This window comes from Osmia lignaria, chromosome 8 (assembly GCF_051020975.1).
Source record: "Osmia lignaria lignaria isolate PbOS001 chromosome 8, iyOsmLign1, whole genome shotgun sequence".
NCBI classification, from domain to species: Eukaryota; Metazoa; Arthropoda; class Insecta; order Hymenoptera; family Megachilidae; genus Osmia; species Osmia lignaria.
Genome location: NC_135039.1, coordinates 11,805,340 through 11,827,683, shown reverse-complemented (window position 1 = coordinate 11,827,683; position 22,344 = coordinate 11,805,340). Strand labels below are relative to the sequence as shown.

Sequence of the window (22,344 nt, the reverse complement as noted above, 5' to 3'; positions counted from 1 at the left end):
TAATTAATTAAGACAGTATGTATCTGACCTGATTTATTTGACATATACAACTATTAATACAGATGTGTCATGTTGATGATACTTGGACATAATATCCCGCTTACACGATGCAATGTATTAAATAGAAAAGGCAGAGGGGGAGAAAAATAAGAAAAATTATAATGAACACCGTCGAATGAGAAAAGAGTTCGTCCGTGGCTGATTATAATTGCGGCTAGTATGTTGAATGTATGCGAGGCAACTTACGACAATACACATTTTTATTATTTTTCTACTTATCAATAATCGTGCAAATTTTAAAGCATACGTAGATCACATGAAGTAACCGAACCCAAATGTACGTTTTATGGCATCCCAGTAATACCTCTCCCAGTTCTCTTTCGTCGATTCTTCCTCGCTGTAAAATAAACATACATATGTATTATATTGTATGCAATTGTGTTTAGCATAACTTACCTAACTGGTACACCTATTTGCGTTAAATTAACTTCCGTATGATCGTTCTTCTCAGAAATATCAATAGTTACATCGCTAAAATGGCCGTCAGGCCATTGTTTGCAACGCCATTTTTGTACAATTTTCGTAGGCGTGATTTCTACAAAGTCACCGTGTATATTACCGCCGAACAATTCAAATTTCCCGGCCTTTTTCAAATCTAGTTTTACAGGTCCTTTAGTAAATGCTTGAACCATCTGTAAGAATAATATTGTTAGGTTAGAAACAGTTAAATAAATGTTCCAATTCCGATATTCTTAGAACTCTTACCTCAGTTGTTGTAAAAACGTTGTAAAATTCTTCAGCTCTACACTGAAACTTTTGCTGTTGTTTAATTGTTGTTGTTGAGATTTTACATCCTACTTCCTTTTTATTTGTTGATACCGCGGTAGAATTCATTTGCATCTGCAATAATTAATTATAAATTAGCAGATTAACTTACAACAATTTATCTAATTTTACCAAACTGAATGTATACTTACCTTTGCATTGAATCCTGAAGTAATAGAAGAGATATTTTCTTTCACATTGTCTTTTTTAGGCAAGATCATCCCCACAGTGAATTCTAATGCAATAAAAATTAAATTAATATAAATAAAAGTACTACAAAGATGAATGAAATACATCAAATAGTATTATACATTTAAACTTAAGAAAAACTTACCTTCTTTCAAAGAAGAAACATATTGTTTCAATTTTTCTCTAATTGCTTCTTTACCTTTCGTATGTAAAAAATGTTTTACCGCCTCCCCTTCATCTGTACTATCTTTTAGAGTAACTTCAATCTGCAAACAATTAGAAATATAGTTACTGAATAATGCTACTAAATACTGATAAATCTGAAATAGAATATTATACAAGAAGGAAGTATTTATTACTTACATCTACTTCAGAAATGTCATTTTCCTCTGATAAATTTGGAATGTTTATTTTACCCTCGATCATCTTATTAGATTTTCCTTCGGATACCCATTTCAAAACGATATTCCATTCATAGAAGAAAATTAATTTACCCTTACGATTATTTGCCGTCGCCTCACCTTCGCATTTTTCTGTTTCCGTTACTGTACAGGAGACTGAAAAAGATAATTTTGTACGCTTATAATTATATTGAAACATTTTAATTATATTATTAAGTACACGTGAAAATTGTACTTGTTAAGCTATTATTGCAAATAAGTTAAAAGTATCGACCTCCATCTCCTTCGATTTTCATATTGGTAAATAGTTCCTTCAGCTTTTCCTGGGACCAAGCACAGGCATTTTTTTCCGTCCTGAAAAGAAGAAAAATTAATTTAAGTACTTGAAGGGTACAACATTATTTAGTTCAATAACTAAAATACTTAATTTCATAAATTATAAATTAAAATCATGAATTGAAAATTTCTAATGTTTCATTCCTTGTCTCCTAAAAATTAGCATTATTCTTTAAAACATAATCCTTTCTAAAATTCTGTTTCATGAATAAAATTCCTTCTTTTTTAATTAATAAAGATACTTTAAGCTCATTTACAAAAATCCACACTTTTTAAAGAGTTTAAAAATAGGTGTTCAATCTGAGAAAATAATTATAATCAAATCTCTAGTTTTCTATTAATTATTGTGAATGGATACTAAATCAATTAGAAATAAATACACAGTTTTATCCGTATTTAGTGTCCTTTTAATAACTTCAACAAAAATATTTTGAACCGATTTCAGTACATTACAGATATTACATTCTCTTAAAAGTACATAAATTTCAAGAGATGTGCTTTATATAAAATGATATACAACACTAATAATATAATCCTTAATACGGTTTTATTGTTCATTTATTTATTTACATGAATGAAAAACTATTAATCATTATAACTTCATCAATATTATAAATGAAAATAACAAAAGAATTACATATAATGCAATGAAAGACAGATATAATATAATAATATTACTTAAAATTGATTTGTGTATTAAATCAGACCTATCATTTAATACATTATTTTATTAATAATCTAACTTATTTAACTAGAAAACTTATTCAGCACTGCTAAGTTAAAACTAAATAAACTAAAATTATTACATGCACATTATATCATACCAGTGCCAGTTATTAACATTAGTAGCATCAGGTCTTTCTTCAACGATCCAGCGAGGATCTCCTTCACCCCACTTAGCCATGGTCCAAAAATTAAGATCTCACAGTATAATACTGTCCAAATAAGTCAACTAAAATAAATAATTATTCCTAAAACATACAATATCAAATTCAGTTACTCATAGCAGAATAATTATAACAAAATATGAAAAATTAATATGGTTAATTGCAGGATTAAAACAATTTTAATAGAGCTTCCATTTATTACTAAGGGAACAGAAGATAGGAACATTGATACAAGTAATTTAAAATTTAATAATAACAAAAACGTGACTTAATTCCCTATTTAAATACAATGATTTTACGAATACAAATAAAAATTAATACGTTTAGTGTAAAATTGAAAGAAATAAATTCGAAATGAACAAACGTAGTTAATCGATTTCAAATTTTATAAATGGAACACGATTCGGTTTCTGCGTTGTCACGAAACTATGAAACAGCAAAAATAGATAATATTATATAGCACGAATGAATGAAAAATTGCAATTAATCGAGGAACAATGAATTTAAAAAAGCAACTGATGTTCAACTTTATGAAAATCACTTTGAATCAAAGGAAAAATGTGTACGAACCATAACCTGTAAACCATGTACACAAAATAAGCGGCTTCGATACGTAAAAAATGTTTTATGTAACACTTCTTTTTACGTAATGTTACTTATATTTTACTCACCGAGATTTTCAAAAATTTCCTCGACTAGATAGACAAGTATACCAGTCACCTTCTATTCAATTATATACAATTCAATTCGATTATTAATACAAAACCTATTCAAACGCTCAACATATCTTTTTTACAATAAAAAAAAAAAGAAAAATAACTATTTTTAGAAAATTGCAAACACGTTGAACGTCAAAATTCTTACGACTAAATAAATAACGTGAAGTCGTAACCTTCCTTACTAAACTCGAAATTACTAAGGAAACAAATTGAACGTGGAGGGGATGTAAAATTCTTCTAGAAATTTCAGGAACTTGCGGCAGTGACTACAGATAAAAGAAGATTGGACATATCTTTGTTAGCCAAGGATCATGATTTGAAGGGTACCAGGGACCCCAAGATAAAATTAAGTCTGTATGTATACTTGATGTCACGAGAGTCCATAACGCGCAGGTTGAAAGATGGTAGGGGAACGCAGCAATGGTGGGGGAAAGCGATCCGCCAATCGCTTTCCACTTCCGCTGGAAGTATCGCCAATCAGAGCGACAATGCGCAGAAAAGAACGAAAATTGGTCTTTTCGCAGTTATGGACTCTCGTGACATCAAGTATATATACATACAGAGTACAGTTAATATGACAGTCGTGTCTATTATACCAGTCCCTCTTTGATCACACCTCACACTTCCATTTAACAGATAACTGAGAATAATTGTTTGGCATACTTGTAATTTAAAAAAGCCGCCATAAATTAAATATTTTTAAAATTCGATCCTATTGCCATCTATCCAAAACTGGTGGAAACTACTCAATAACTTACCGACTGTCGGAGGATTGGTAGATAAGTGTCGGTAAGTTATCGAGTAAGTACATAAGCAGTAGCGCCGTCGGTATTAGTAGAAGTCTCTCGTTGGTAACACAAACCTTATATTGGGGTCTCCGGGACCCTTTCAACCATCACCTCTGCGTAACAAAGGACATGTCCAGTCTTACTTGATATATAGTTACTGTTCTATATATGTACATGTTACCTGATTAATTTGAAATCACATATGCAGTTGAATGTTAATAAAAACTTTGTTATAATTTCATTTTAGATTATTGCCTTTTTGTAAATACAATATGAATATCATTTGCGCTATATGTAGTGAATCATTAATGCCTTCTGATGATGTGTTCCATACACCTTGTAGACATATTTTTCATTTTGTTTGTTTAACTCAGTGGTTAGAAAGGTAATATTTGTAAACATGCAAGAAATTGAATATGCTTAATTTACTAATGTTCTTCTTTCTCACACAGATCCAGATCCTGTCCACAATGTAGAGAAAAGACAACATCGCATACGATTCACAGGCTATATTTCAATTTTTCTAATATTGATACGACCAGTGAAAATATAGGCACTTTACAGGATAAAACTGACAAATTAAATTTCCAGCTTCTATTGAAAGAGCAGGATGTTAAACATTATACAGAGAAAAGTGAGAAATTAGGGAAACAAAATGTAGAGTTGAAAAAAGAAGTACACAAATTGGAGGCTGAATTAAAAACAATAAAAAGTGTAATTGATGCTTTGAAAGATCAGATAAAATATTTCAAACAACAAAATTCAGAAATGGAAAGCAAAAGGCAGGAAATTGAACAGCTACGAAAAGAAATTGAAACTTACAAAAAGTATGTAAAAATATATATAATGCGTTAAACATAGAAATTCTATATTTAATTAGTTCATATGTATATTTCTTTTTTTAAGCATACAAATCTTAATGGAAGCCTCCACTGAACATGTAGATGAGGTAATCTCAAAAACATGTGAGCCCGCTGCTCTTATTACATATATTTGTGTCATGAAAAGGTAATTAAACACTGTTGCTCATACTGTGTATAGTTTATTAAGTCTTACATTAATTTTAGAGAAATGACAGTGAGTTTAAACAAACGAAAGGAGTTAAGAAATAAATTAAGAAGCCTTCAACAAGAACTTGCTAGAGTAATAACCGAACGGAATTTGTTATCTGAAGAACGCGTTAAAAGAAAGTATGTGCGTTATGAGATAAAATAAAAGAGCTCCGACCGGCTAATGGAACATCATTATTATTACATTGTTTACAGAAAATTAGAAGAGGATTTAATGCTTTGTGAAAACGAAAAAATGTGTTTACAAAATAAAGTGAAACAGCTGGAAAGAAAACGGGCAAATAAGTTTGATTCTGATGAAGATGCATTAAGTAGCAATTTAAAGTCATCTGATGGTTGTGAACAGAATAAAATTAAAACTGTGATAAAGAATGCAGCGAATGAAAGAGCAGAGGACACTGATACAAAAGATAGACACCAACATACTGTTACAGTAGTGACGATAATTAATATATCATTGATTTGCTTTATTTCCTGTGTCGCTTCTAAAAGTTGAATACTTTGTTTTCAGAAAAATGAGACAAATTCGCCGTATCTTCCGCTCAAATCAGGAGGGGTATTTGTTTTAAAACATTCGGTTCAAAAACGTAGCACAACTAGTTTACATCCATCGATTCTTACAAAGAAAGCGAGAATTGAACCTACAAGTGTAAGAATGTACATAACAAGCTGATACGTGATAATTTATGTATTATATATTTATAGAAAGCATTTTTTTTAGGAGCAAGTAAGAGCTAATGCCATTACGTATGATGGTTTTGGAGGCCATTCAAAGCATGAACGATTTCCTAGTATAAAAAAAAAAATTAAACTAGATCCAAAACAAAAAAGTTTAATATAGATTAATTATAAGAGCGACAATATACTAAATTAATTAATTAATTGTAAGAGCGACTAAAATGTATTAGATAGGATATCTCATAACTCCGGAAATGGGGGGTGATTTGGAACAACCTTTTCCTTTACCAAAATATTGGTTGAAGCTTCGTTTTTGAATTATTAACGAAAAACACTGGCCAATGAGAGCGCGCGCTCAATCGCGAGGGCGTTGGCTTTCAACCGCGCTCGGTGGTTGTGAACAAATATTAAATAAATAATTTATTTACATTTTAAAATCAATTAATTTTTTAATAAAACTTCCAAAAATCAAATTCTTGGGAGAAATTAATTTTATATAGATCATGAAAAAAATGTTACAGTATTTGAATAATTGGCACAGTGTGGGTATCGAAGGAAGCGTGTGATAAATATTACATCGTCTTAAATTAAGAAGGGCTTTCCCTTGATACCCACGCTATGCCAATGCGTTTGTTCACGACCGAGCGCGGTTCAGAGCCATCGCTCTCACTGGCCGGTGTTTTTCAGTAATAACTCAAAAACGAAACTTCAGCAAACATTTTGGTAAAGGGAAAAGTTGTTCAGAATCACCCCAGCAACCCCCCATTTCTGGTGTTACAGGAGTTATGAGACAATTTGTATAAGTACGGAAATACGGAAGTAATGAAGAGTTGTTTATTATACATATAATTTTGATTCAGAATTGAGTGCTATTTTATATATTTATATACAATCTAAATAAACATGTAACATATTGACAATGTATAATATCCCTGTCTCATCCGGATTTACTTAATTCTCTATAATTTTTTACTTGTTAAATATTAAAATTATTTTATGAAGTAGATAAATAAATAGCTAATATCCTGAATTATTTCAGTATTTGTACCTCGCACAAACGAGGTGGTAAAGTTATTAGATGCTTCAGAAAGTTTATGCGGTTTTCATGCGCTATAAACTCGTATGTACACATATTGCATATACTATTTTGTACCTTACTTTCATAAACAATTACCCTTGCGCAAACTTGTCACTAAATTTTGAATGGAATTTTCAGGGAAGAAATGTATACCCTTGAGGTCGTTTTTTGGTAACGAAGCACCGCATCCACTTCGATACTAATTAATTAACCAACGAAACAAGATTCTATCTCAGAGCTGAAGATGGAAATGTTAAATACATTGGAAAAGCGGCTTTCCAGCAGCGTAGTATAATTAGATTGCATCAGGTAAACAACGTATTACCAAGAAAAGAACAAATAATAATAAAGGTAATAAGAAACACCATTTATAATTTTCTCTTCAAAAATATTTTTCTTCTGATAAATTTAGACTATCTTGTCATATTTAATAATACAAGCGTGTTACATTATTATCGTACCAAAGAGAAAGAGTTCGTTAAAAAAAAAAGAGTTTAGAAGCATAGATAAAAAAAATCAATCTTTGAGCTATAATTAAAACGTATTGGACATTTTTGCGTTAGAATAATAATAAACTATAAGAGCTCACTCTTCAGTAACTTTTATAGAAATATTTTTTTAACATTTTTCTTCCATACAACATTAAATGTTAAACGATTATTAGTAGCAAAAGAAAAAATGTGTAGGTATTTTTAATTCATACCAAGTTAGTCACCAACAACCACCCCCTATGTTTAATATTTGTAATTTTAATAATTTTAAATAATGTTATTAATTATTATTAATTTTAATAATTTTAATTGTACCAGTAATAAGAAAATAAAATAGAAAAATTAAATTAACAAATTATGTAGATCTACCCCCAGATTTTATAGTCTCCAGGACTCCACAATAAATACTGAAAAATCGTCCCGGGCTCAATGGGTTAAAAATTGAAATAATCGTATATAAGTATGATAATGTGTCTGACTATACGCGTACTGTATTCACTACGCCGTAGTGATAGAGGACGCGCATAGTCAGACATGTAACACTTGAACTACTAGGTAACACTTGAAATAAGAAGTTTTGGGAAATCCTTTTTGTAACACGATTTTAGAACTTGGAACACCCTAAATAACAGGTTCAGAATTGGGGAGTCGTTTTATAATAAAATTATAGAATTGGGGGGCCCCCTATAAGGGGGTTCTAAAATGGGGGAAACACGATTCTATTATAGAATCGGGGAATCTCCCCCTTGCAACAGGCAGTGCTGGATTAACCCCATAAGTAAAGTGAGCACGTGCTTAGAGCATTGGGGGGGGGGGATCATAGAAACATTTTTCATAAGCAAATTTATCATTGAAATTATTAAATTAATTAAATTTACAGCCATTTCGAATTTTCGCTAAATAACATTTTATTTTATGGTTTATTATTGTTTTAATATTTCAAATTACAAGCGTAAGGGGGCACCAGAATTAGTTAATGCTTAGGGCATCTAAGGGTCTTATTCCGACCCTGGCAACAGAACTTCGCTCGAACGCAATTACGAAATCGGGCTACCGCCCCCGCATAATATATCTCGAGAAGCCCCCCGATACAACACAATTCACTTCCCCGAATAAAAGACCAATGTTTCCCTTTTTCATGATATTTCATCGAGGGTACCGGTTACCGATGACCCCATATCAGTAAAGTCGATCGAACAAAGTGAGAAAAAAAAAAAAAAGAAAATAATTTGACGTTCCAACGTGGAACGATCGAGGGAGTAGTATGTACCAATCTAAGGACCAACGTCCCATACGTATGAATGGGCAGAGCTGAACACGGACACTCATGCGCGCGCTTCGAAAATCAAAATCAATGTGGTCCTCCCCTCAAAACTCTACACAGGCCTTGCTCCGATTGCCCACGCCCTTAGTGTGCCTCGTACTTCCGTCGCGAACGCATCCCTCGTGCAATCATCGTCGTCTTTGCGTCCTCCTCTCTCTCCCTCACTTTTGCTCCTCTCTCTCTCTTTCTCTCTCTGCTTTCTCTCTCTCTCTCTCTCTCTCTCTTACTTCTCTGTCAGTCTCTCTCACTCTCTTTCTCTCGCACACGCTTTCTATCTATCTCTCTCTATCTCTCTCTTTCTCTGTTCCTCACTTATTCGTTCACTTACTCTTTCTCACGCATCCACACGTACGCGGGTACATTATATAACATACACGCGGTCTGTCCTCCCTTAATCTGTGTGCCTGCTTGTTTTGTTGTCTATCTCCGTCGGGTTTAGGTCTCGGTTCCAGTGAATCAAAAATATGTTGTTGATGATATAAAAGAAATATATATATATATATATATATATGTATGTATAAGAGCGAAGGGTGGTCCTAATCGGTTCGTCTGGTGCTACGTTCATAATTTGTGTATCAATGCACGGGAAATATTTCATCAAGACCGTAGAGTTACTTGACACACCAATGCTGGATACCAGTGATTTAAATTACACGTGAAGGAAAGAGTAATATACGAATATGCATCATCGGTGCGTGTATTCATTTCAGTTGAAATTTTCACTTTATTTATCGACGATTTCTCGTGTCAGTGAAGTGATAAACAATCTTTTTTACCTCCTTATTGATTGATATATATTAGGTTTGTTTCTGTTTCATCCTTCCTTTTGAGTCTTCATTTTTTCAAAACCATATAAAAATTTCTTCATCCTCTTTTGTTGGTGTTCAGAAATATTTAGGTTAGTTTTTCTTCTTTTTTGTGTGTTTTCTTTTTTTTTTGGTCCATCAACTCCTATTATTGGGTTCCTACCACGCCTAACAGTTCTCCATTCAAATTCTACCCTCAACATCCTATTCGTTGTTTAACGTTTATGTTGTTTCTATGTTGTTGGTTTTCGTTCGGTGATTAGCTGAATGCTGTAATAAAAACAACAGGATGAACATGAAAAAAGAACGAAATATGGGGTGTGTTTTTTTTGGAACAGATGAATTTTGTCCGAGTCGCTGTACCGTTTACGTGTGAACATATGAGAAGAAGGTAAAGGTTTCGTCAGAAACGTAATTAATGATCGTTTAACGTTTATGGTGTGATTAGTATTCATGGTATAATTTATTGAAATGCTTCTATAGAATTGGAAACGTATTTGAATTTCATTATTTAATGGAATTGGTAAATTATTATTGTTATTGTACCACGACGTAATAATTATTATTGGTTACTATTTTTGTTGATATTTTCATTGGCATTAATGTTGTTGATGGCGCCACTGTTGATTCTACTGTTATCATTATTTTAGATAAACGTAAAACAGTAACAAATAATATTGTACATTGTGTATTATTTTATATTAAAAATGTGTAATACAATTTTATTTTCCATTGTTTTCATTTTCTTTTTAACCTATAATCATGATTAATTACGTTGTTATTAATAACATCGTTTATGTTTCTATATTCAAATTACGATACTGTAGTGTCCATTTCATTTATTTGTTTATAGAACAATTTTAATTTCATTGATTAACAATAATGTTCAAATATAATTAATTTTCTGTAATTAAAAATAGTAATTCATATCTATTATACTCCATTTTGTAAGTTTAATTAATATGAATTTTGTAAAAATTTCTTCCATTAATTTATTGTAAGTTTTACATCATTTTACATGCTTACACCTGCGTGCAAAAGGGACTTCTCAGATGGTGAAGTACAGTACCGAGCATGGTGAACTGCCCAAGGGAAAAATTCCCTAGGGAAGAAGGTTCCATCGCTTGTCCTAACCTCACTAATTTTACTAATTAATAAATACACCAGCTTGCTTTAAAGTAACTAATTAATAAATACACCAGCTTGCTTTAAAGTAACTTCTAGTTGTCCTGTAGAACCTAATCGAGGTGATTAGGCTTCTGCTTCCCCTACATCGCCATTTTCCCCAGGGAAGTCTACCATGTTCGGTACTGTACTATGCTCCCATTACTTGTCTGACTTATTCGTGCTTATACTACTGAAAATGTAGACGATCTTTAGGATTTTTTTTCTCGGTAAATACAAAAGGTAATCATGTCAAACCTTTTTTGGTTTACTATATCAATCTTAAAGAACCTGAAAAATATTTTTTGAATCTTTTACATATACATTTAATTGTTATTTTTTTAAATACAATGTAGTTGCAATTTGAACAAAAAGAAAAGTAAAAAGGAAAAAGTAAAAACAGTATTTTCAATATAAAACAAGTTATATTCTGTTTAGTACAGTCGGATTTGTTTTTTATTTGAGTTTCATTTATCTAGGTAACTGTAGAATTGCATGAAATGGTATGTTTACATGCAGCTGTCGTATATACGTTGACACGAGTACACTTTTCCTGGGCTTGAAATACTGATTTCAAACTCTGTAAAGTTATTTGCTTTATTCATTTCACGAAATGCGAAATTCTGGAATCTCTGAATAAACGTAATAAATGCCATTTTTTTGGTACTTTTGTGTCATCAAATTTTCCTAGTTACTCGTCAACATTTTCACTTAAATTGTTATTGTAAAAATTAAGGGAAAACGGTGTTAAATGAAAGTTTTCAGCGAAACAAATTTGAATACATAAACGTTCCACTTATCTGAAGATTAATTTTCTTTTCTTGGTTCGCACCAACTTGCAGTTTACGGCCACTTCCGGTCCGAAAGGCAAACTTCGGAGGCTCCTTCGAGACTCCCGAAGAAATTCTCACAACTCAAATACACAAATGCGGCCAAGTTTAAACATTAATTTTTTCCTCGTACGAAGAATGCTTTCTTCGCAATGAAATAATTTTTATTCAGCCACGTATTTTTAAGAAACTTCATATGCGGTACGGTTTGAATGAATACAGACGATCAGTTTAAATTTTAAACCTGGACACTATGGAGCTGCTTTTTTTTGCATTTTATTATGCGGGAAACGGAAACCTAGAAATACCTTTTATTCGCATCATAACAAAGGCCAGCTTAATTGTTCGTTCGAATCACTGAAAATTTATAGAAATTCATTTTTCTGGTGAAATTCCACTTAGAATGCTATTGGGGATGGTTATAAAAATAATTTGCTGGTTTGGCGATTGGAAAAATTTGGCAACATGGAAATTTCAATGGTTATTCGTTAAAAAATAATTGCAATAATTAATAGGCTGGTTATGTCGCACTTTAAAATTTATCCATGCCGAGAGGCTATATTAACGAGGCCACGAACGATATTATTACACGACAGTTTTCCGTTAACCATGGATGATCCTTTCTTAAGATGATATTTTTAATGTGTACGAATAGAACTATCGGTTGGCGTGTATTATAGGCGCTTACGCGTGCGAGGATGGAACAATATCGGAAAATTATTTATAGCATGAATAAGGAGAGCTAATGCAAAGCTTTATCGACGTGCAACGATGCCACTTTAATAATAAACCATGTTTTACCAGTTAGAACTACTATGTAAATCTACTGTTGTATGGCAACCGTCGAGCCTTTCATTTCATCTGATAAAAATGTTAAACTGAATATACAGTACTTACTGTATAGGAGCTTTTTATTTAGAATCATGAATATGGCTCGTTATTTTTACAGGATTGCCATAAACATTCAAAATGATCACTTCAGCTGGGTATTGTGGTGTGTCTGAGTACGTTTGCTTGCCCATCCCAGGGCATATTTGCATTGATGATGGCAATGGCAGTCTGAATACTGGTATGGATTATTTGCCTCATAATAAATGCCAGTCAGTTCATTCATTTCATTCTAATTCAATATTTATGGAATCAACTTAATCATTTTATTTAGTTTGTGAGCAATTAAATTCCTTTAGGCATCCCTTAGGTTCTCTTTAGGTCCTACTTAGCCCCCTTCCCTTGGGTCCTCCATAGACTCTCCCTAGATTCTCCCTAGATTCCCCTTAGGCTTATCATAACCCCACCCTAGGCTCACTCTAAGTTAAGACTTAGGCTTTCCTTAAATTTGCCCTAGGTTTGTCTTAGGTACTCCCTAGGTCCTTCCTAAATTCACCCTAGGCTCTTCCTAGGTACTCCCTAGGCTCTCCATAGCCCCACCCTAGGTTCACCCAAAGTTAAGACTTAGGCTTTCCTTAAATTTTCCCTAGGTTTGCCTTAGGTCCTTCTTAAATTCCCCCTAGGCTCTCCATAGCCCCATCCTAGGCTCACCCAAAGTTAAGACTTAGGCTTTCCTTAAATTTGCCCTAGGTTTGCCTTAGGTACTCCCTAGGTCCTTCCTAAATTCACCCTAGGCTCTCCCTAGGTACTCCATAGGCTCTCCATAGCCCCATCCTAGGCTCACCCAAAGTTAAGACTTAGGCTTTCCTTAAATTTGCCCTAGGTTTGTCTTAGGTACTCCCTAGGTCCTTCCTAAATTCACCCTAGGCTCTTCCTAGGTACTCCCTAGGCTCTCCATTGCCCCACCCTAGGTTCACCCAAAGTTAAGACTTAGGCTTTCCTTAAATTTTCCCTAGGTTTGCCTTAGGTTCTTCTTAAATTCCCCCTAGGCTCTCCATAGCCCCACCCTAGGCTCACCCAAAGTTAAGACTTAGGCTTTTCTTAAATTTTCCCTAGGTTTGCCTTAGGTACTCCCTAGGTCCTTCCTAAATTCCCCCTAGGCTCTCCCTAGGTACTCCCTAGGCTTCTCATAACCCCGCCCTAGGCTCCCCCAGAATCAAGCTTTACCCCTTCCTCTCCCCAAATGCTCCTTAGACCCTCCCTAGACTCTCCCAGGGCCAAAGGCTAACCATAATGTGATCCCTCCTCCCACCCTCGCTCCCGCCCACCAGAAGTCTACGTTGCCCCTGGGTGTACGATAAACCATCATAGAAAATAAAATGAAACGGCGAACGTTCTTTTTTGCAGGTCGCACACCACCGACGCGAACATTGAGGAGGGTATGTAGTTGACGTATCCCCTGGTTCCATAACGCTTGGAAATAATCGTAAATAAAAAAGAAAAAGGCGAGAAAAATAGAGATTCGTGATTGCTTGTACGTGCGTACGTGTGTGCGTACGCGCGTATCCATTTTTGCTGTTTGCATGCAAAGAGAAAGAGGAAGAGCCTGCACTGAGATCGGATTTCGAAGAAAAATGTTCTGGCTGGACACGTGACATGTGAAGCACGTAAAAGGAAGAATATTTCTAAATACGTATACACGATAGGGAGACAAAAGTCGGCGAGGTAGATAGAAATCGACGAGAGAGAGAGAGAGGGGGGGTAGAAGAGGGAGAGAGAAGAGAAAAGAGCGGAAAAAAAAGGAGATTAAAAGCAAGAGAGAACCTTCGAAAAATTGCTTCCACGAAGACGAGAAAAATGAATAACAAGGGGCGTGTTCAAAGTAGAGCAGAGAAACACTAAAAAAGAATTCTAAACGATAGAATAAGACAATTTTATATCTAAAACGGACAATTTTGACGAGTAAAGATTAAAAAAAAAAAAAAAAGGGGGCAAATTTTGCAAAACGGAGGAGAAGTAACTTATAAAATAAGGAGTACACTTTTGAATATATTCTAAACTAGAGAAAAGGGCAAATTTGTACTTAAAAATAGAAAAAAGTAGAGGAAAAAGAGACGAGGAATTAAAAAATTTATTTACTATTGACAAAAAAAAAAAAAATAATAAGAGAAAACTCGCATTCAGAACGCACAAAGAATTTTTCGGCAATAGCGAAATCTTTCAGACATGAATGTCACTGAAGAACCGGATTATTACGTGAACAAGAGTTACAACGTGACCAACGCGACCAACGGTCTCAATTGCAGCGGTGATCCATACTCCTATGCAATATGGGGACGTGTTATGATAGTGATCGTCGCCGTTTTCCTTAGCCTGACCACCGTTGTCGGGAACATTATGGTGATGATCTCGTTCAAGATCGACAAACAATTACAAACGATATCAAATTATTTCTTGTTCAGCCTGGCAGGTGCTGATTTTGCAGTCGGTCTAATCTCCATGCCTCTTTTCACATTGTACACCGTGCTTGGATATTGGCCATTGGGACCGTTTATATGCGACACGTGGCTGGCATTAGATTATCTAGCCAGCAACGCGTCGGTCTTAAATCTTCTTCTAATCAGCTTCGACAGATACTTCTCTGTGACGAGGCCTCTCACTTACCGTGCCAGAAGGACAACTCGTAAAGCGGGCATTATGATCGGTAAGCTGAAGTAACTTTGCCCGTTTCATTTCCATTTTCACAGCTGAATTCTTCGTTAAATAATTTTATTAACACTCGTCTTATAATAATATTAAATAACGGTAAAAGAAAGAAAATAATCTCTTTTACAGCATTAGCTTGGGCAATTTCAATGGCCTTATGGCCGCCATGGATTTACGCTTGGCCATATATCGAAGGAAAGAGAACGGTATCCAACAACGCCTGCTACATTCAATTCATCGAGACAAATCATCTCATCACATGTATTACCGCAATCGCCGCATTTTACGTGCCTGTTACTGTGATGATCAGTCTTTACTGGCGGATATGGAAGGAGACCGAAAAGCGCCAGAAGGATCTTCCGTATTTGCAAGCTGGAAAACCGGATGCTAGTAAACGGAGTAACTCTAGGTTAATTGTTCAACCTTAATCAAATAAGCAAAACGAAGATTTCTGTTTGATAACCTGAAAAATCTAGGGTGACGACGTGACATGCCTTCTCTGAATGTTCAAACTTTGATCTATGATGGTTGTCAGCCATTTTATATAACCTCTAATTATATTTATAAGTCCCAGAGGCTAAATACGAGTGATATGCACGGCGGCCATCTTAAATAGTCGCGTATCACGTGGTACCAGCTCACTGTGCCACGTGACATGCAGGCATGTCATGTCACCATCCTGATTTCTCCTGATACCCGTCCCTGGTTCAAACAAATTTTTATACCGTTTAAATATATCACTCTATTTATCTATAATTAGCGACGAAGCGTTGGATATGGACGACTGTAGGAGGCCTAGGAGCGAATCAAGCACAGGAGCCGAAGACATCAATTCCACGCAACTGGCTGTCTCTTATCTTGAGAAACATTATCCTCAGTATAAAACAGTAAGCGTATCAAGTCATTAATCTAACTCTTTAGATGCTCTGTGTCCTCGTTTTAAGACTTCCAAGGGGGCATTACCCTTTAATGAGCGCCATCTACAGCTATCACTGTCTGTCTCAGAAGTATAGACCTCTATCGTGGATGTGGCTCAAGATGTGGTGTATCGCGTGGTGGCACAGCGGTCGCGACGACGATGACGACGACGACGACATCGAAGGCGCCGAGAGCAGTCGCACGGGTCACGGTTACGACGAGGCCACAACACCGTTATCAGCCGAGACACCTCTAACTGGTACGGTCTCTCGATCCGCCTCCCTAAGCGGGATTCATCCTACGGCTCTAACGGTTGGGAAATCTGTGTGCATCGCTGACATTCATGACTACAAGAAATCGGGGCAGGCCGGTGAACTGTCGACGAAAAGCATCTCCAGTGACTCGGTAAGCTTTTACCTCAGCACGTTCGCGTGCTTCAGACTTTTCAAGATTTTCAAAGGTTAAGCTACAGCTGGGCCGGAGATCTGGCGCCATCGTACATTAAAGCAGAGACATCTATCGGGGCCCGTCTTAGGCCCCTGTACGCAGCCACCATTCATGCGTCCCCATCAGTTTATATTTTCTAAATCGTTGCAAATTTCTATGTAGGTTTACACGATTCTAATCCGGCTGCCCACAAGGGACGCCAGCGGTATGGGGAAGTACACGGAGGGCCCAAGCATAAAGATGTATCACGACGAAGCAGTGACCTTTAAACTTCGCAGTATGATAGAGGACGTGGAAGAGGAGAACGGGAAGATATTTCGTCTGGGCAGCACGATATCGAGCCCGTCGACTGTGATCCGACGACCGTCACGCATGCCCGACATAAGGATCCCCTTAAACACGAAGAACATTCCGAAAGCAACCAAGGTACCTGCGAACAAGGGCGCAAATAAAAAGAAGAAGAAAATTCAAGAGAAAAAGGCAGACCGTAAGGCGGCAAAGACATTGTCGGCCATCTTGTTGGCGTTCATCGTCACTTGGACGCCCTACAATATTCTCGTTTTAATAAAATCCCTCACAGCCTGCTCGTGGTACATACCGCAGCCTGTATGGGACTTTTCCTATTACCTTTGTTATATTAATAGTACAGTGAACCCAGTGTGTTACGCCCTATGCAACGCGGCATTCCGAAGAACCTACGTGAGGATTCTCAAGTGCAAGTGGCATAATAGAAACAGGACCGCTGTTGACAGAGGATGATATCAGTAGAAATGCTTCGCGTGCAACGTGTTTGCTCGCCGAAGCAAAAAACCTTTTTATTTATTTATCGTTCTATCTTTTCTCCTTTTATAAACATTCCACCAAACTTGCTTGCCAACAATAAGGAAACTGAGTTGCTTCAATAACGTTCACTAAATCATTTTTTACCAATGCTCGAGGTTAGTTTGGTTGCGTAACTAAGGCGCGCGCCAAAGTGACGCATCTGCGCATGCGTACGCGCATGTGCGCCGGACTCGGACTTGTGGTTAGCGACAGAGTTGTAAGTTTCCAAGTTGCAATTCAATTATATTTGAATTTCGAATTACTTTGATAATTATTCGAAGTGAGGAAATGGAGAAATATAGTTCTAATAATCGTCCAAGTAATTCGCAACTCAAATATAACTGAATTGTTTGGAAATTTGTGATAAAACATACCCATCGTTAATTCAGTGTTCACGCGCATACTGTGTGCGCATGGACGCCATCTTTGCGTGAGACCAGCCTTACGAAGGGAACATTTGGGAGTGCGCCTTTTTAATTTTGTTTATTAATCTTCCTTTTCATGAGCTTCTTCTTTGTATTCGTTTTTCTTTGGGAAAAAGACAATTTCTTTGAATAGATAAATTCTTTTAACAGATTTGCAAGTCAACTTTCACGGAATTACTGTTAAGAAGATATCGCGTGAAACATATTCCTTTCATATATGTATATGAATATTCGAAGTAAAAATAGCTCGCAATGCAACGTTTATATACAAATCAAAATATGTACAATTTAAGTAAATGAAACGTATGTCGGTCGAAAGTTTCGTTTCATATTTTAGAACTAGATTGGGGAAAAACAGGGTGTACAATTCAATTTGATAAATTTAGAAGAAAAAGACGCATTTTCTACACGATCTTTGCACCGATGTCGATGATCATCTTCTTTTCATTCCATACTTAAATAGGATTTAAATACTGGCTGGTCTATGCAATTGGAATAAGTCATAATTCTTGTCTAATTCATTTTTATTATCTATCTTAATTTTCAAGATTTATTAAATATTTCTTTTTAATTGCAATCAAGAAAGATTTAATATGACTTTTTCCAATTATTTGAAACACGCTGTATATCCTTGTACATTAGATCATCCTTCTGCCATTTCATTTTTAAATTAAATTTCACTGATTATATTGAACCAACCACGGAAGAAATATTATTATTTGAGAGGAAATGAAAAAAAGGAACAAATGTTTGCCATTACGACAGCTCGGATTTCCATATTTGAGGCAATGCAACATGAATACTGCCATGAAAAATAATCTTTATAAATATATTTCTGAACCGTACAAAAGAAGAAAAAATGGAGAGACACGAAGAAGAGAGAAACGAACGGGCACGTTCTTCGACAGTACCAAATTCGTGGCTCGATTTTAGCGGCCATCTTGCGACGAATGCTTGGTGTCGACATCTTTTTTTTTTTATAGTTCACGGAACAAAGTCAGTTTTCGTACACGTGTCAGTAAAAAAAAAAAGTATTTTTAAGTCTCAGAAAATTTTATAGCAATTAAAATGAAAAATTTGATTTTAGATTGATTAATGAAAATTGTAGAAGCAAGTATCGTTGAAAATTTTGTAAAGGAACAGGGTCATTTTGACCCAGCATATAATTTCATTTTACACAATTTCTTTAAACATTACATTCCCAATACATAAAAATCTTTTCTTTTGAAAATTTCAGTGCCCAATACTTCTCGTTATCCCATTGTACAAGTTTCATAAATCTGGGTCAAATTGACCCACCATCGCCATTCCGAGGGTTAAAGTAACGTGTAATAAACTGACTCAGTTTCGCAGACTTCCTACAAAGCTACACCGCACAAAGAAACGAAATCGATTCGAATTCTAAGGAAAATAAATAAATAATGAAATGAAAATGTTAATAAAAAGACAGGCATTTCTCGTGCGTTTTATTCGAGGAACAACGCACTCGATGTACATTTTAAATAGTAGTCCAAGTTGTAACTGAGTGTTTTAAGTGTAATTTAGTCATGAAGAACCAAAAGATTTGAGAAAAAAAAAAAAAAAAAAAAGAAATGGATAAGCGCTGTTATAAATATAGAGTGTGTCACGATAGAATGGCAACAACAGTGGGTGAAACGCGCTACATCGATTCTTTTGTATTCATTAATATTCTAACACTTTCGTATTAAGTGACATTCTAATCACACGTGCCAAACGAAGCTTTAATGATGGTTTAGGGAGGTATAACGTAATAAATGTGTCCTTTCAAACGTTTATACTATATATTATATCGATCGATTAGCATGAGGAAGAAAATTTGATAATTAAGTTCCAAGCTCAAATGTCTTTTTTTAAATTTTTATCTAGTTAATTATTGCTGTATCTAGTTATCGAAGTTTTGGGTAATTCTTAAAAATTTCCTAGGTGTAATCAAATTTATTATACGAAAAGAGTACAATTGATGGAAATGTAATACTTTGAAACATATACCTGAAATCATTATTATCTTTGTATGTATATAAATAAAAGTAAGTACAAATATCTAACTCATTGAAAGGGTGATATGAATTTTATATGCATATATATCATACTTTCTTTTTGAAATAATTTTTAATAATGATGGTTTCTTCATTTCATCGCTTTTCAACGTGTTATATGAAAAATTAGTAACTTTTTTCCTTATATTATTTTGAAAGTGTAAGAAATAAGTCATTGGACATATTCATCATGAATTAGTACAAATATTGGTAAAATTGTTATTAACTGTGTATTGTTAAAAAATAGTTGTCGTTGTAAAAAGTTATAATTTCATTTATAACTTACTAATTTATAAATTAAAAATCGTGGGCATAGAGATATGCTAATTCGATTGATAAACAATTTTGAAAGTACACATTTATTCAATAAACATACTGTCAACTTCGCAGCAGTCGCGTTGATCCAAACGACGTATCAATTCTAGTTCTTTTTTTCATTTTCCAAAAAGTAACTATTTTTTACTGCAGTGATATTCGGTATACCTTTGTCATTCACCTTATTTATCTTTCACTATTACAATGTGTACATTTGTAAATATATATAGAGGATATTTGAAGTTTGTATTTAAAAAAAAAATATTTGGATAAAAGCAACAAAGGATGAAGTTACATGTACAGTATTAATCACGCGACCGCTGAAAAGTTCTCTTTGTATAAATCAAGATCGGGCATCAGAACTATCTCTCAACTACCGTGATGCATTGCGACTTAAGGAAATCAAGATGGCGGCATGGTATGCTGCTTCAAACAGCTGATATGCAACTTAAATTCTTACCTTACTAACAGAATGGCCATTTTCACGTCGATATTCCATTTCTACGTGCACATCACTTTAATTTTAAATTTTATTAATATATGGTGACATTCCCTTGAAATTACCCTGAAATAATGCAGGCATGTCAGTAGATGTCTTAACATTAAGGAGGTTAAATGTTTGCCACCCATCAGTATTATTTTTAATTACATTTATTAGTTTATAATCTTAGGTAAATATTGTAAATATCTTCGTAGAATTATTTAATAGCTATGTTATAGCCTCTGCTTAAAGCGGCATGTCATGTCACCATTATGATTTGCTGGGGTCCAATGTATCATATCACTTCAAAAGATTGCCCTAATGCCCGTTCTTGATGTAAATGAAGGCAATTGTTGCCCGTTCAAACGCATGATTCACGCCGAACGGAATTATTGCGCAAAATGGTGCGCACAATTTTGTGTACAGAAAAGTCTGATCAAGCAATGTCGTTTAGAATTTTTCTCTGTAAATAGAGTCGTATATTATAACTTCGTATCAAGATAATGAGCTGATAAATATCGAGGAGTATCACTGTTTCTTTTGTAAGCTGCAGAAATTTACAAATTCTTGTAAAGAACTTCAGTAACAATGGTCATCATTGTTTTTAGTTGGGTTCTCCTTAGGTTCTGTATGGATTCTCTTTAGGTTATCTTTGGATTTCCCTGAGGTTCTACTTAGGCTATATTCAGACTTTCCTTAGGTTGTCCCTAGGACCTCCTTAGATTTTTCTAGGGTTTCCTAGGCTCTCCTTAGATTTTTCTAGGGTTCCCTAGGCTCTCCTTAGGTTCTTCTAGGGTTCCCTAGGCTCTCCTTAGATTTTTCTAGGGTTCCCTAGGCTCTCCTTAGGTTCTTCTTAGGCTTTCCTTGGATTTTCCTTAGTTTCTTTGGGTTCTTCTTGAATTCTACTTAGGTTTCACTGAGGAACTTATCCTCAGAGTCTCATTAGGCTTCCCCTAGGCCCACCTCATACTCTTCCTGAGGCCCCCCCTCAGACTCTCCCTAGGAATTGAAATGATTGTTATTAAAATTGTGTATTTTGGATACACTTCTCGAGATTTCTCAGCAATTCTTTGAATATCGAACTCTGCGAATCAAATTTACTCGTTTCATAATAAGATTCGTTAAGCTGAATCATATTCGTATTGTTATTGCTAAAGAATATGTAAACTTACTGCGAACGTGTTCAACTTTGACTGTTAGTGATCCAAATAATAGGTATAAAAGATCGTGCGTCAAATTTTTACTTCCGGTGCAGACGTTCAGTTCAATTTTATCGATAAACATATACAATACGTACCTTTGCCGCCGACATTTACATCCCACACTTTCTGAACAAAAACAAAAGAGAAATACACTTTAAAAATTATTCTATTCCATTGATTAGGATAATAGATTTTTTTGCAAGAAAAAAAGAACATACATATTTTCTTACCCATTTAGCTAAATTGAATTTCAAATTTTTCTATTGATTCATAGTTCCAACAATATCTTTTTATGCACAGAACAATTTTTCTATGTTAATTTTTAATTACAATAAGGTATCGTTTATATACGTTTAGATACAAAAGTATATAATACTGGAAACCTTGCACGTAGTAGAGCACAAAATAAGAAAAAAAAAAAAAAGAATTGTGTCATTCATTTTAAAGGAAACGATGTCTTCGTATAAGCGTATACTGAAAAACCAAAAAAATGACAATGGTGTGCGACATTTTTTTTAACCATACATTATTGTAAACACCAATATACTCAATCTATG

General features: G+C 34.6%; 3 protein-coding genes and 1 long non-coding RNA gene across 8 annotated transcripts; 2 read left to right on the top strand and 2 right to left on the bottom strand.

The window, feature by feature from the left end:
• Window positions 1-43: 43 nt before the first annotated feature.
• On the bottom strand, window positions 44-3,577 carry LOC117611263 (activator of 90 kDa heat shock protein ATPase homolog 1). Of its 2 annotated transcripts, none has more exons than XM_034339211.2 (9): window positions 3,310-3,577; window positions 2,576-2,703; window positions 1,690-1,769; window positions 1,378-1,571; window positions 1,160-1,280; window positions 978-1,060; window positions 766-900; window positions 457-692; window positions 44-397 (listed from the first exon to the last, which is right to left on the bottom strand). In XM_034339211.2, the coding sequence occupies exons 2-9, from the start codon at window positions 2,653-2,655 to the stop codon at window positions 313-315; spliced, it is 1,014 nt and encodes a 337-aa protein (XP_034195102.1). In that variant the 5' UTR covers window positions 2,656-2,703; window positions 3,310-3,577; the 3' UTR covers window positions 44-312. The 2 variants fall into 2 exon arrangements, with proteins under 2 accessions (XP_034195102.1, XP_034195101.1); XM_034339210.2 differs by having other exon boundaries at window positions 2,576-2,722; window positions 3,310-3,576.
• Window positions 3,578-4,314: 737 nt separating this feature from the next.
• On the top strand, window positions 4,315-6,807 carry nopo (TRAF interacting protein no poles). The gene is made up of 7 exons (XM_034339209.2): window positions 4,315-4,530; window positions 4,598-4,972; window positions 5,052-5,153; window positions 5,213-5,335; window positions 5,411-5,648; window positions 5,727-5,864; window positions 5,937-6,807. The coding sequence occupies exons 1-7, from the start codon at window positions 4,418-4,420 to the stop codon at window positions 6,054-6,056; spliced, it is 1,209 nt and encodes a 402-aa protein (XP_034195100.1). The 5' UTR covers window positions 4,315-4,417; the 3' UTR covers window positions 6,057-6,807.
• A 1,568-nt stretch (window positions 6,808-8,375) lies between these two features.
• mAChR-A (muscarinic Acetylcholine Receptor, A-type) lies at window positions 8,376-22,216 on the top strand. Of its 4 annotated transcripts, none has more exons than XM_034339208.2 (8): window positions 8,376-9,477; window positions 9,856-9,983; window positions 12,536-12,655; window positions 13,822-15,118; window positions 15,250-15,529; window positions 15,881-16,007; window positions 16,129-16,443; window positions 16,648-22,216. In XM_034339208.2, the coding sequence occupies exons 4-8, from the start codon at window positions 14,641-14,643 to the stop codon at window positions 17,242-17,244; spliced, it is 1,797 nt and encodes a 598-aa protein (XP_034195099.1). In that variant the 5' UTR covers window positions 8,376-9,477; window positions 9,856-9,983; window positions 12,536-12,655; window positions 13,822-14,640; the 3' UTR covers window positions 17,245-22,216. The 4 variants fall into 4 exon arrangements, with proteins under 4 accessions (XP_034195099.1, XP_034195090.1, XP_076545661.1 ...); XM_034339199.2 differs by having other exon boundaries at window positions 8,377-9,477; window positions 16,126-16,443; XM_076689546.1 differs by having other exon boundaries at window positions 8,377-9,587; window positions 16,126-16,443.
• Window positions 9,690-10,259, bottom strand: LOC117611265 (uncharacterized). Its single transcript, XR_004583109.2, has 2 exons — window positions 9,956-10,259; window positions 9,690-9,862 (listed from the first exon to the last, which is right to left on the bottom strand). It is a non-coding gene; the product is annotated as an uncharacterized LOC117611265 (long non-coding RNA).
• Window positions 22,217-22,344: the final 128 nt, after the last annotated feature.

Coding starts and splice junctions, on each gene's coding strand:
- LOC117611263 (XM_034339211.2), bottom strand. CDS start 2,655: ATGGCTAAGTGGGGTGAAGGAGATCCTCGCTGGATCGTTGAAGAAAGA. Junction 1,572..1,689: donor GAAAATCGAAGGAGATGGAG/GTCGATACTTTT, acceptor TATCTTTTTCAG/TCTCCTGTACAGTAACGGAA. Junction 398..456: donor CAAATAGGTGTACCAGTTAG/GTAAGTTATGCT, acceptor TTTATTTTACAG/CGAGGAAGAATCGACGAAAG.
- nopo (XM_034339209.2), top strand. CDS start 4,418: ATGAATATCATTTGCGCTATATGTAGTGAATCATTAATGCCTTCTGAT. Junction 5,336..5,410: donor GAAGAACGCGTTAAAAGAAA/GTATGTGCGTTA, acceptor CATTGTTTACAG/AAAATTAGAAGAGGATTTAA. Junction 5,865..5,936: donor CGAGAATTGAACCTACAAGT/GTAAGAATGTAC, acceptor CATTTTTTTTAG/GAGCAAGTAAGAGCTAATGC.
- mAChR-A (XM_034339199.2), top strand. CDS start 14,641: ATGAATGTCACTGAAGAACCGGATTATTACGTGAACAAGAGTTACAAC. Junction 15,530..15,880: donor AGTAAACGGAGTAACTCTAG/GTTAATTGTTCA, acceptor ATCTATAATTAG/CGACGAAGCGTTGGATATGG. Junction 16,444..16,647: donor AAAGCATCTCCAGTGACTCG/GTAAGCTTTTAC, acceptor ATTTCTATGTAG/GTTTACACGATTCTAATCCG.